The sequence below is a fragment of the Schistocerca serialis genome, chromosome 2, assembly GCF_023864345.2.
Source record: "Schistocerca serialis cubense isolate TAMUIC-IGC-003099 chromosome 2, iqSchSeri2.2, whole genome shotgun sequence".
Lineage (NCBI taxonomy): Eukaryota > Metazoa > Arthropoda > Insecta > Orthoptera > Acrididae > Schistocerca > Schistocerca serialis.
In genome coordinates this window covers 55,901,622-55,915,208 of record NC_064639.1, presented here as the reverse complement: position 1 = coordinate 55,915,208, position 13,587 = coordinate 55,901,622, and the positions used below count along the sequence as shown (strand labels likewise).

Below are 13,587 nucleotides of genomic sequence, written 5' to 3'. Positions count from 1 at the left end.
TGATCTTCACGTAAAAAGTTGCTCTAACGTTATACTCGTGCAACAGCCGTGATGTATTCACACCGTTCTTTGTCTGTAGGAATAGCTTTTTTCTGCTGCTGAAAATAAGCGTTTGTAAGTATGAAATATTAACCTGAGCGCCCCACAGTCATCAAAACACTCTACCAGTTTGGCAGCATTCGGTGGGTGTATTCGTAGTGTGACACTTTCATTTTCCATTGGGGTGTATTTGCATTTCTGTTACATTTATATGTTTCTGTCTGTTTTCACACAGGCAATTTTAAGTCTGTGGCAAGTTTCTATTTACTTAGAATAAATCCTACAGCATAAGAATTGTCATTACTGATCAAGAAAAATATTATCTAAAATCGAACCCAGACCTTTAATAGTGAACTTGATGTGCCAAGGACAGCTGAAATTTTATACAACACTTCTAACACTAACATGCTAAAATGGGTAATGATCGTTCAAGTATTGAGAGTAATATTTCAAAAAAAGAGTTTTGTAAATGGCCTCAAGAAAAAATTATAAAACAGAATATAAGATGGGAGATTAGCTGCCGTCGAGCCCGAGGCCCGTTTGACCTTCACCGTGCTCTAGTGGGTACGGTCCCGTCAGAGGTGCCGTGCCCTCGCTCTCCTCGTATCTACCCTAGCCAGTTATGTGAGACCATGCAGTTTGATGTAGACTGTGAACTGTAGTGTGAGTTAGTATTTTTAACTTGCAAAAATCATCCCTGTGTGTGAAAGAATCTACTACGTGTTGTACAATTGGACTACCTCGAAGCCCATGTGCCTGTGACGAATGTGAACTCAGTATCTTAGATATGTAATTGATACCGTCTGTCAAGTATTGCTCATTGCCTTATCTTATTGTTAATTTTTACTAATAATTAATTTTGCGTCTTCCAGACTTCTGGATTCAGTGTTTACTTTTTAGTGAGTATCAGCTTACCATTGCCGTGCAAGTGTGAAAAGTGCAATCCATTTATTTGTCTTTGTCAACTGTTCGTGCTCTCGCGTTTCACTGTTTTCCATATGTAAAGTCCTTTAGACCACTGACATACACTACACATTTGTCCAACAAATAATTGTAAATATGGGATTTTATGTAACACTCTTTCTTAGCTACCAGTTAATAAAAACGTATACTCTTCGAATATATCTTTTGTAGTATATTTGAAGTAAATATATATCTGTAGTTAATAAAATGCCTATACCTCAAACACTGCTTCTTCTTTTAGATATTGTGATTGGCGTCCCTTCTCTACAGGCGCATAACATCGAGGCCAAAATTAGAGAGGAGCGCTGTCGCTATCTTGTTGCGGAACTTGTCTGTCGGGTCAGTTGCTTATTGTTGCAGTATATGTATAGTGTTTTAAAATTTCATAATTTTAACCTTCAATAGGAAAATAATTCTGTCATTAATGTACATTGTGGTAAATTTCTACACAGTTTCTAGGAGAATGACAGCAGTAGACCTAATAGCAATTTATATATCAGTTGATGGTTTTGTAGGTGATGTAAATGCATCTGTGAAAAGTAGAAATCAAATTTAAAAATTTTTGCTGTGGTATATGTGAACTTGCATACTATTATTGGATTTGTATATTTAACTAGCCTTCTAATCATTCAAATGCATACTAATATTTTGAAATTTATTATACGGTGTGGTCTGTTGGAGAATGTGATATCTTTGACCACGTATCTCAATAACTACGAATTGTAACTAACATTAGTGTAGTCGATTTTTGTTATAACTGTTCAGACCATTTATATTTGAGGTATACGGGATGCAGAGATTGTTGTCATTCCGATCTTCATTCCGGACTCTGGTTTGATGCAGTTTTATGTGCCAGTCTGTAGTGTGTGAGCCTCTTCATCCCTGAATAACTACTGTAACTGACTTGTTTGCTGTACTCGTGTCTGCCTTTTCAGTTCTTACTACCCACTTCCCTCTATCGCCAAATTAACTATTCCTCAGTGCCTCACGATGTTCTCTCATCTCGTTACAGTTGGCACCCCTTTATTACTTACTCAGTCTATCTGCCTAATTGACAGCATTCTTCTGTAACACTACACGGTGCTGCAGTTATCTATAATTAAGTACATTTTGAAAGGAGGTGCACAATTACTCAGTCAGATATTTATAAGATTTCAAAGTGGTGCAAAGACTGAAATTGCTTCAAATGTTGAGAAATGTAAACCGGAGCACTCATAATAGATGCTATATACTGTGACTGTAATATCAGCAAGTCACAGCTGGATTCGTTCGACTCGAACAAATATCTGCGTGTAACAGTTTATAGGCATATGAAATGGAAAGATCACACAGTCTTAGTTGTAGGTCAGCAGGTGGCAGGCTGTGCTTCATAGCTAGAACATTAGGGAAATGCTATCAGTGTATGAAGGAGACTGCGTACAAAAGACTCACGGAATCATTTCTAAAACGTTGCTCGACTTTGTGGGACTTGTACAAAATAGGGCTAAGAGGGCATACTGAACAGCTACAAAGAAGTGCAGTACAAACGGTCACAGGTTTGTTCGATCTGTGGGAGAGCGCCACAGAGATATTGAACGAATTGAACTGGCAGGCGCCTGGAGATAAACACAAAAGATCCTGTGAAACCTAGTTATAAAGTCCTAGAACCAACTTTTAAGTGTCGAATCTAGAGATAAGTTACAGCCCACTACGTATTGCATCCGTAGGGATCGCGAACAAGAGATTTGGCTAATTACGGCAAGCGCAGAGGCATGTAGGCAATCGTTCTTCCCACACTCCACCTGTGAATGGAATGGGGAAAAATACCGACAACCGGTCTAATGGGACTTACCCTCTACTGTGTATTTCTCAGTGGTTTCTAGAGTACGGATACAGATGTAACTGTGGATTGCAGAAATTTATATTCCTCTCTCGTATGTCCCATTTACGATCTACGTATCACTTCCGTATAATGCTGTACCCCCCAAAAATATAAATAAGTCTTTTTAACACACAGATTTACATTCGCTTTTAGCAAATTTCAGCAGTGCAGTGACCTTAGCAATAAACTTTTCTCGCCTCCTCCTCTTCGCTGTCACATTTCACCGGCTACTTTCTTATCTCGTATATTTCCATTTACTCCATTAACTTCTCATTCAGACATCAGACGATGCAGAGACATTTATTCTTAGACTTGCTTCAACCACCTACATATTTAATTTAGAGGTGTTGAAACACAGGCAGACGTGACAAAAAAGACTGCTAAACACGTGAGGTTTGAGCTGAGAGGCCTTCTTCTAACGTAGAAAACACACACACATTTATGTGAGCGCAACTCACACAGACGTGACCACTGACACGGGCCACTGAGGCTGGATTGTGAGCAGCTGTGTCTGAAGGGAGAAGCAGTCTGGGTGTTGGGCGTAAGGAGGCCAGGGTGAGGAGGGTGAGGAGTGATAGGAGGTGTAGGGCTGCTTGAGGGAGCATGCAGTCATCTGATGGGGACAGGGCAGGGGTGCTAGGTGCAGTTAGGAGCTCTTTGGGGGGTGGGGTGGAGGTGGAAGGGTAGGGAAAAATGAGAGAAGATGTGGAGGAGGAAGGAGAAAAGAGAGAGAGGGAGAGGGAGAGAAACTAGTGGGTGTGTAGGTGGAATAGAGAGCTGTGCAGTACTGCATTGGCAGCAGGGAAGAGAGTTAAGGGAACATAAGATATATTACAGGGAGAGTTCCCACCTATGCAGTTCAGAATAGCTGGCAGAGGCTTCGAAGCAGTCACCGAAAAGAAGCGCATTGTGTCGGACAGTGTGATCGCCAACGGGGTGGTCCAGTTGTTTCTGGGACACAGTTTGTCAGTGGCCATTTGTGCAGGCAGACAGCTCGTCGTGCCCGTGTAGAATGGAGCAGAGGAGTTATAACTTAGCTTGTAGATAACATTACTGCTCCCTCAGACAGCCCTACCTTCGATGGGATAGGTTATGCTTGTGACCAGACTGGAGTACATGGTGGTGAGAGGATGTATGGGACAGGTCTTCCAACTAGATCTCTTACAGGGATGTGAGCCATGAGCCACGAGGCAAGGGATCGGGAGCAGGGAAGGAGTAGGGATCGGACGAGGTTATTGCACAGATTCGGTGGGCGGCAGAATATCACTACGGAGGGATGGGACGGATAGCAGGTAAGACAATCCTTATTTCAGGGCATAACAAGAGGTAGTCAAAACCCTGGCAGAGAACGTGTTTCAGCTGCTCCATTTCTTTGTGATTCTGACCCCTTTGTGGCTGGACGGTGGGCATGTGGGAGGTGAACACAAAGGAGTGTTCTCCCCTCGTGACTCGGTACATCTAGAAATGGGGCAACTACGTCACATTCTCCACTAGGATTTCGACTGCTTCTGGTCGTACCCTGAAATGAGGAATGTCCTACTCACTATCCGTCAAAAGTAGGGCTACCTGTGAAAGCAATCGTGTGATATACAAACCGAGGCACAACCACTGTGCTGTATTCTACATGGGCATTGCAACCAACTAGCTGTCTGTCCACAGACAAACTGTGGCCAGGAGACAGCTGGACCACCCAGTTGCTAAACGTGCTACCCAACACAACGTGCTTCACTTCAGTGACTGCTGCACAGCCTCTGCCATCTGCATCCCTGGATCTGTCCTTCTAACACCAGATTTTCTGACTGGTGCGGGTGAGAACTCTAACAGCCCCCCCCCCCGCCCCCCCCCCCCCCCGGTCTCTACCTTCATTAGTCCCTGCTGTTCACCCTCTTCCCTCTCTTCCCTGCTCTCACTGCAGTACTACGAAGCCTCCTATTCCACAAACACTTCCATTAATCTCTCTCTCTCTCTCTCTCTCTCTCTCTCTCTCTCTCTTTCTCTCCTCCCTTCTCTTCTTCTCTCATTTTCCCCCCTCCTCATCTTCTCTCCTTTTCCACTATCCCCCACCCCCCCACCCCCCCCAAAAAAAAAAATAAACTCTCGACTGCACCTAGCAGCCCTGCCCTATCCCTACCAGATCCCTCCATACTCCCACAAGCAGTGCTACACCTTCCCCCACTCCTATCCTCCTGTCACACCCTCTCCATGCCCTGGCTTCCTCCTTATCCCCACCACTCACATTGCTTCTCCCATCAGGCGCAGCTGCTCGCAGTCTGACGTCGATGACCCGAGTCGGCTGTCACATGTGTGTGGACTGTGCATTTTCTACATAAGGAGGAGGCCTTTTCAGTCTAAAGCTCACATGTTTAGCAGTCTGCTAATCGACATCTCCTCTGTACTTTGAGTAACAATGAGGCCTTTTCATAATATTGTCGTAATTTAGAAAATGTCTTTTGCTCGTAAATTTCGCCAGATTTTTGTGTATACACACTCGTGACATGTGCGGGTACATCAGGTTCTGTCCCCAGATTATAGTGCAAATAATCTACTTTATTTCACTATTACTTACATCATACTTTTCTGCAACTTCTTTTCGAGACTTGTTCCGAGACCATTTTTGCCATTGTACTGTAGCAGAATAATTTCTATATGTACTCTGGTTGTCCTTTCCCATATTGTAGAAGAGACAGACAGACTTGTCCACCTCGGCTTTTGATGATGCCTCAGAATTTCTCATCCCGTCTCTGTAAGAACTGTCAGAATATAATATAGTAATTTAGCAGCACTAACAACTAGTGCAGTGTGAAGTCAGTGACTTTTACTGTAAGGACAAGCTGTTAAAGTATACGAGGGATAATCAAAAGTAGTGGAATTTTTTCTTTTTCTTAAGCCATCTTTATTTATTCAATAACATCAACTTTGTTCCCTTTGACAAAATACACTTGTGCTAGCACTTGTTCCAGTCTTGTGGAACTTACTTTTCATTATGGTGTTCAGTCCCTTCAACGATTCTCTTTATGTCTTGTCAGTGGTGGCAAAATGATGTCCTTTTGTGGTTCTCTTCAGTCTCAGGAATTGAGGAAAGTTGCAGGGGTCATGCCTGGCAAATACGGTGACTGAGGCAATATAACGGTTTTGTTATTTGCCAAAAAATTACGAACCAGCACAGAGTTTTGAGTGGGAGCATTGTTGTGACACAATTTACATAGTGGTTTTGCCACAATTCTGATTGTTTTCTTTGAATTGCTTCATAAAAAGGCAGATAATTTCCGTGTAGTATTCCTTACTGACCATACGATAATAAGACAGGAACTCATGGTGCACCATCCCATTACAGTCAAAGAAAACAGTGAGAAGAACCTTCATGTTGTTGAACTTGTCAAATTTGTTTTGGTCGTGGCTCTTCAAGCAGTTTCTATTGGGACGATTGTGCCTTGATTCCAATGTCATACGTGTATACCCAGCTTTTTGCACCTGTTATAATCTTCTTTAGAAGTTCTGGATCATTGTCGACTTCATTCAGCATTTTCTGAGTGATGTCTACACGACATCATTTTTGGCTTAAATTCAACAATTTCAGAACAAAATTTGCTGCTACATGTTTCATACCCCCCGCCTCCCACCCCCCTCCCCCATAAAAAAATAACCTAAAATAAAAAGGGAGAAGAAGAGGAGGAGGAGGAGGAGGAGGAGAATAAGAATAAGAACAACAATTGCTTGACATGAGTTAAAGGTTATGTGGACATCATGTCCGCAGCTCGTGGTCGTGCGGTAGCGTTCTCGCTTCCCACGCCCGGGTTCCTGGGTTCGATTCCCGGCGGGGTCAGGGATTTTCTCTGCCTCGTGATGACTGGGTGTTGTGTGATGTCCTTAGGTTAGTTAGGTTTAAGTAGTTCTAAGTTCTAGGGGACTGATGACCATAGATGTTAAGTCCCATAGTGCTCAGAGCCACTTTTTATGCCGACATCAACAGACGTGGATTCGGTGATTTTCCAGAACCATTTTCTTTACTTCTTCCACATTGTCATCAGTAAACAATGTGCTAGCGTGTCCAGGGCAGTTGTTATCTTCACTGTTTTCTCAGTCCTCTTTGAAATGTTTCTACATAAGCCCATGTCTCACTCATAGTAGAATCGCCAAAAGCCACAGTCAACATTTTGAATGTGATGCCACACCTTTTTCTGTATTTCAAGCAAAATTTAAAGCATATTCTTTGATCCACCTTTTGAAAAGTAAAAATTTGCGGAGCACTTGAAAACGTCTATAACTTTGAATGCAAATGTACGTCAGGGACATGTGTACCAATATCATAAAAAAAAATTGAAAATTGAATATATAACACCAGCAAAATTTAAAAAATTCGTGTTAAATTTTGATCACACCTAGTATAAGATTTACTACTGTTGTTTTTCATTTATATTTGGATGTTTTGTGAAAGAACAACTATTTTCCCAACAGACTGAATTTGAAGATTCCTTGGAATTATTGTGCGGATTTGTGCGGCGGCAGCTTCGTCGTGCAGCTACAGAGAAATTTGAAGTTTTGAGGGAAGCATCTCGAACACCTGTTCCGATCCCTTACTTATTTCTTACACCAAAGGTAAGCTTGTAGTACAGCTGTGTGTAGAAAGCTATTAATGGAGTATTGTGGAATGCAGATAAATGCAGTCTATTACAACTGAGTATATGAAAAAGAAAAATGGCAGTGAAGAGATTATATTATTCTGTGCTTGACAACATAAGTATGCAACTGTTGCATTCAAAGTGTTAAATTTTAAGGTGATACATGTCTGAAAATAAGACTTATGACAATTTATTCTGTCAATTGTACATTTTATTACAAACTCGAGTGAAAGCAGGATGGGATTTCAACCTCGCTGCCAGCTACTTTTTGCACACATTCAGTACTTGAGAGTATGCCCTCCCGACACATTGTATTCAAATCCTGTCACAGGTATACCGTGTCTTATCAGACGATGGGCTGTTTGTGTAGGTAATAATGATGTCGTATGCCAGCACTGCTGCAGCTACTTGCTTGTGGCATCGAGTGGAGTGACACAGTGGTCAGCACATTCTGGAGGATGCCAGTTCAAATCTGCATCTGACTGTCCTTGTTTAGGTTTTTTCATCTTCCTCAATCACTTCAGGCGAATGCCAGGATGGGTGCTTTGAAAGGGTACAGCTGATTTCCTTCCCCATCCTTGAAATATTCTTAACTTGTGCTCTGTCTCTGATGACCTCAATGTCGATGGGATGTTAAGCTCTAATCCATGTACTATCTATGTAGGCCAGGGTACTAATACACTCTCTGCAACTGATGAACTTCCTGTGGTGCCGTATCTCAACTATTTTGCCTTCCTGTCCCTGTCCCCTTGTGTTATCACCCTGTTCTTCCCCTCCCTCATTATTTGTTCATTTAAATAACTTCGTCTAAGGACCTGCTCACACTGGTCAGTGTAATTGATAATGTATTTTTGTGCCTGTGTCTCTAAAGTTCATAAACTGAGCTTAACTCTTTATTTATGTGCATACAGCAACCAACTATTTGGCAGCTGGTTCTCTGACACATTCCATTGTCCATACTTGTGCAGTGTTATTTCTAAGTTTGTGTGCAGAAATTAATTGTGCTTGGCTGATACAGCATAAGCAGCTCTATCATTGATGCTGTTCAGTAATTAATAAGACATATACAAGCATGTTGTTACAGCTTGTTCCTCTGTTTGATAGTTTCTTTATTTTGTAGTCTATCTAAGTGGTAGAGATGTTGTGGGGGTAGTTATTAAATATACAGGATACATCTAGTCTTGTTGCATAAATCAAAATTAAAGCACTCTGGAGTTTGACATTTAGTACATAGTTACTTTGCAATCCCTTCCTTCAGCATCTGCACAATTTAGACTTTTGATGACCTGTTTCATATGGTTTTCTGTCAGTAAATGAAAGAATTGCAATACAAAGTAAACTCTCAGCTATCTAGGTTAATGCAGATTTTAGACTAAATGGATAACCAAAATACACAGATAATCAAAATTAGATGGAAATTGCTACTAACAAAGCTCATTTGAAAGCATATTCCATAAATGAAAACAAGACATATGGGAAAAAAAGTAAATAAACTGTTCATGATTTCAAAAGTATCACCATAACTTTTAATTCATTTATCCCACTGTGAAATGAGATGGTCTGTCTCTTCTTGAAAAACGTTTGCAGTTGCCTATGGAACCACGGTTGTATCTAAGCACGCACCTCTTAATCTGAAGCAAATCGGTGACCACGAATGTCTTTCTTCGGGGCGGACCCACGTGTGTTACCGAGGTTGTTTCAAGTACACTGCAGAAGATTCACTGGGAAGCTGTTACACATCCTCCATATAGTTCAAATCTCTCTGCACGTGACTTCCATATTTTTGTATCCCGCCTGGGAGGCAGCACATGGGTAGGAGCAGGAAAAGGTAAAATACGTTGGTACTGCAGTGAGTAAAAGTGGTTTACTGGTGCAAGAAGAATACATAACTTTGCACATAGGTGAGAAGCTGAAGCAAAGTGTCCCAGCTGCCTGCTGTTGATCAAATGGGCTGAAATTGTTGCGATGCTCGTAGAGCTCTCCACAGCCCCGGCTAGAGGGTGCTGTCGTCGTCGTCTGTCGTAGTGCCAACTTAACTGGCTACTAACCTGTGACATCATTGCTATCGATACCACATACCTCCCCCCTGAAACGGCGTACCGTCATTGAGTACGGCTTCTGACGGTGGGTGGACGGACCCAGGGGTGGCGCAGCTGAGTGGGTGGACAGCGGAACTGCAGGGCGCGCTGTCCACCCGCGACCGTGAATTGCTTGTGAGGGGGTGAGGAAAACGCCCCGTGGAAAACCTGCCGAGGCCACATGTCGCTACTGGGTATGCTCGCATGAGGAGGCGGAGCAACGACCTCCGTGGGCGACGGTGGCGGCTGCGGCGGCAGCGTGCCGGCAGCCTCAGCGTCCATCGGTTCTGGCACAGCGGAGGAACACGGCAGCAGCGAGAGGCGCCCGTCCGGTGCAGGTGACCGGACCGGCAGTGACAGTGACGGCAGGCACTTCCATGGCGGAGGCGCGAGCGGAGGAGGCACCGTTGGTGGATTCGTGGGCTGAGGTGGTGGAAGCCGCGAAGCCTCCAATGCTGCTGGAAAACAACCAGCGGCAGAAAACCGAGGGTGGCACAAACGAATCTGGTTCCGGTGACACTTGACAATGCCTGAGGGACCAGAAATGAGAAATAAGGCGCAGCCAAGCCGGCGAAGAATGTGCACCTGCTCCCAGTGCTGCCTGCCAGAGAAAATGTGATACAACACCAAATCGTGCGGCACTGAGCCAGAACGAGGCGAAGCAGCGGGAGCGCGTGGCAGCGGGTGCAATAGCTGCAGGAGCGATGGATGGGTGCGGTTGTGTAGCAATTCCACTGGGGAACGGGTGCCGCACGGCTGAGAGCGATAGGAAGCGAGGAAAGTCCAAAGTGTGTGCTCGTGAGAGTGCGTGGTGTGCAACTTGTTCATCTGCGACTTAAATGTACGTAAAAAGCGTTCAGCCTCTCTGTTCGACGGGGGGCGGAATGGGGTTGAGGTCAGATGGCAAATGCCATTAGCACCACAGAACACTTGAAACTCTGATGACACAAATTGTGGGCCATTGTCAGAGACAATAACTTCAGGAAGGCCCTCAATGCAAAAAATAGACGTCAAAGCCCGAATAGTACTGGCAGGTGTAGTAGTAGACGTATGTGCAACAAAAGGAAAGTTGCTGTACGCATAAATAACTATCAACCAGCGGGTGTCCCAGAAAGGACCCGCAAAATCAATATGAACGCGCTGCCAAGGTGCAGTAGGAGCCGGCCATGCAAAGAAGCGCTGGCAGGGAGCAGATTGATGTTCCGCGCAAGATCGACAGTTAGCAAGCAAATTCTCAATTTGTTTATCAATGCCGACTGAAGTGCAGTGACGATGCGCTAATTGCTTCGTCCGCACTATACCCGAATGACCAGCGTGCAGTAAACGGAGGATTTCCAACTGCGACAAACGAGGTACAACCACACGAGACCGATCATTGTCAGTTCGCAACAAAAAAATGGTTCAAATGGCTCTGAGCACTATGGGACTTAACATCTATGGTCATGAGTCCCCTAGAACTTAGAACTACTTAAACCTAACTAACCTAAGGACAGCACACAACACCCAGCCATCACGAGGCAGAGAAAATCCCTGACCCCGCCGGGAATCGAACCCGGGAAGTTCGTAACAACATAACACCGTGGTGTACAGACAAGTTGTGACATTGCGCAAAGTAATGTCAAACAAGTGGATCACAAATCTGTGTAGCAGATGGAGGCCATTGAGTACGAAATGCTGCAAAAGAATCTGCAAAGAAGCATTGACGGCTATCGCGGCAGCAATGAGACGAAACTCCACCGGAAAACCATCAGCTAATTCCTTATCTTGCGAATCAATAAACATGCAGGACAGCTCGGAATAATCAAACACTGCGTCAGGACCGATAAGCAGACGAGACAAAACATCAGCATTGCCAAGCTGGGCAACGTTGCAACTTCTGTGCAGTACGGTCCGGAACTGGCTTTGACGGGTGAAACGACGACGTCAAAGGCTTATGGTCGGTGACCAAATAGAACTTGAGACCGTACAAAAAAATCATGAAACTTAGTTACTCCATAAACAATAGCTAAAGCTTCTTTCTCGATTTGAGAATAGTTTTGCTGGGCAGAATTGAGCAACTTAGACGCAAAAGCGATCGTGCGATCGACAGAATTAATGCGGTGCGAGAGAATCACTCCGATGCTGAGAGATGCTTTGACAGCCAAAACAACTGGTTTGGAGGGATCGAAAGGAATCAAATAGCGATCACTCAACAAAGCAGATTTGAGCTTGTGGAAAGCAGCGTCACATTCCGAAGACCAAACAAAAGGAACGTTCTTACGCTGAAGGCGATGCAAAGGCGCTGCAATCTGCGCTGTATTTGGTATAAACCGAATATAATGTGTAACCTTGCCCAACACAGACTGAAGTTCTTTCAAGTTCCTGGGCGCTGGAAAGTCTCTAATCGCACGGACATGTGACGGCGAGGGGTGGATACCATGTCCGTTAATCATATGGCCTAAATACTGAATCTCAGTTTGAAAAAATTTGCACTTGTCTCTGTGACACTATAGTCCTGCCTGCAAAAGTGCAGTAAATAAGGCACGCAAATTCTGCAAATGTTCGTCAGGGGTGCGACCTGATACGACTACATCGTCCAGATAGTTGGAACAACCAGGGACACTGGCACACAACTGCTGCAAATGAGACAAAAATAGCAGGAACTGAAGCACAGCCGAACAGAAGTCGGCGAAACTTGAACAATCCTAGGTGGGTGTTGATCACAAAATCGTGCTGCGACTGTTCGTCGAGCGGAATCTGAAAATATGCGTCCCGCAAGTCAATTGTGGAAAAGAATTTTCCTGCACCAAGCTTATCAAAAATGTCTTCAGGATGCGGTAAGTGAAATGTAGCTGTCTGGGGATTTATTGTAGACTTAAAGTCAGCACAAATACGGAGACGACAGTTTGGTTTCTTGACACACACTATAGGCGCAGCCCATGGCGAAGCAGAAACAGGTTCAATGACACCATTGTCTTGCAAGTGTTGAAGTTCAGTAGCTACGGCGTAGCGCAGTGCGTGCGGTACCAGGTGTGCGCGCTGGAAAATAGGCATGGCGTTGTCTTCAACTACAACATGCGCTGCAAAGTCGGTGGCGCAACCTAGTCCATCAGAAAAAAGTTCAGCAAAATCATTGCATAGTGCGGCAACACTGTCTGCATGGTCACTAGCATTGATGCAAAGTACATTGCACTGAATTGTGAGGCCAAAAAGTTCAAATGCGTCCATGCCAAAAATGTTCGTAGCATCACTAGAGCGGAGTACATGGAAAGACACCGTATGTGTCGTTGCACTGTATGTGGCTTGCAAACTACACACGCCAAGAACTGAGATTTCCTGTCCAGAAAATGCAATCAGTGTGGAATGCGAACGACTAAGCGGGGGCAAACCAAGCAAGTCATACGTTGATTTGTTCAGTAAAGAAACTGACGCACCAGTGTCCAGCTGCAAGCGAACGGAACTCACAAATGTTCAAAGTAACAAAAAGTTTCCTCACATCGTACTGAATGAGGAAGTGTCTGGCAAAACTTGATTCACACGACGAGCTGTTGACGCACGTGCATCAGGAGGCTTGGAATAAATGGCATTAACATCCATAAGCTGATGTGAATCACGGTCACGGCAGTTTCCGTTGTGGTGACGCCCACGCGAATCACGCGAACGGGAGATAGGTCAGGAATTAGAATTTCTCTTACTGCACACAACTAGCACGTGTCCTTTCTTATTACAAAAATAACACTGTGCTTGACGGGGTGGGCAACTGTCCCGTGGGTGGGCGCGAAGGCAGTTCGGACATGATTTCAGTTTCTTAGAGGGTGCCGGTTTGGAAACGTGTTTACGTGCGCGCGAGCGGCGCGGCGTGGCTGGGGCTAGGCGGGAAGGCACGTGTTGTGCCGCGCTCACAGTACACACACCCGGGGTCACGTCGAACGCGGAAATAGCCATGTCTAATGTATCTTGTCTGTCTAGCAAGTCCACTACTTCCTGCAAAGACGGGTTTTTAAATCTGAGAATTTGTACACGGATGTGGTGAACTGCCACATTCTGC

The 13,587-nt window shown here is 44.4% G+C and overlaps 1 protein-coding gene across 2 annotated transcripts in view; it reads left to right on the top strand.

Annotated features, from left to right (window-relative positions):
* Positions 1-13,587, top strand: part of LOC126456757 (uncharacterized) — a 783,002-nt gene that overhangs the window by 603,875 nt on the left and 165,540 nt on the right. For both annotated transcript variants that reach the window (XM_050092505.1, XM_050092504.1), the window contains 2 exons: positions 1,244-1,341; positions 7,319-7,459. In XM_050092505.1, the coding sequence (XP_049948462.1) occupies positions 1,244-1,341; positions 7,319-7,459 (239 nt within the window). The remainder of the gene's footprint in view (positions 1-1,243; positions 1,342-7,318; positions 7,460-13,587) is intronic.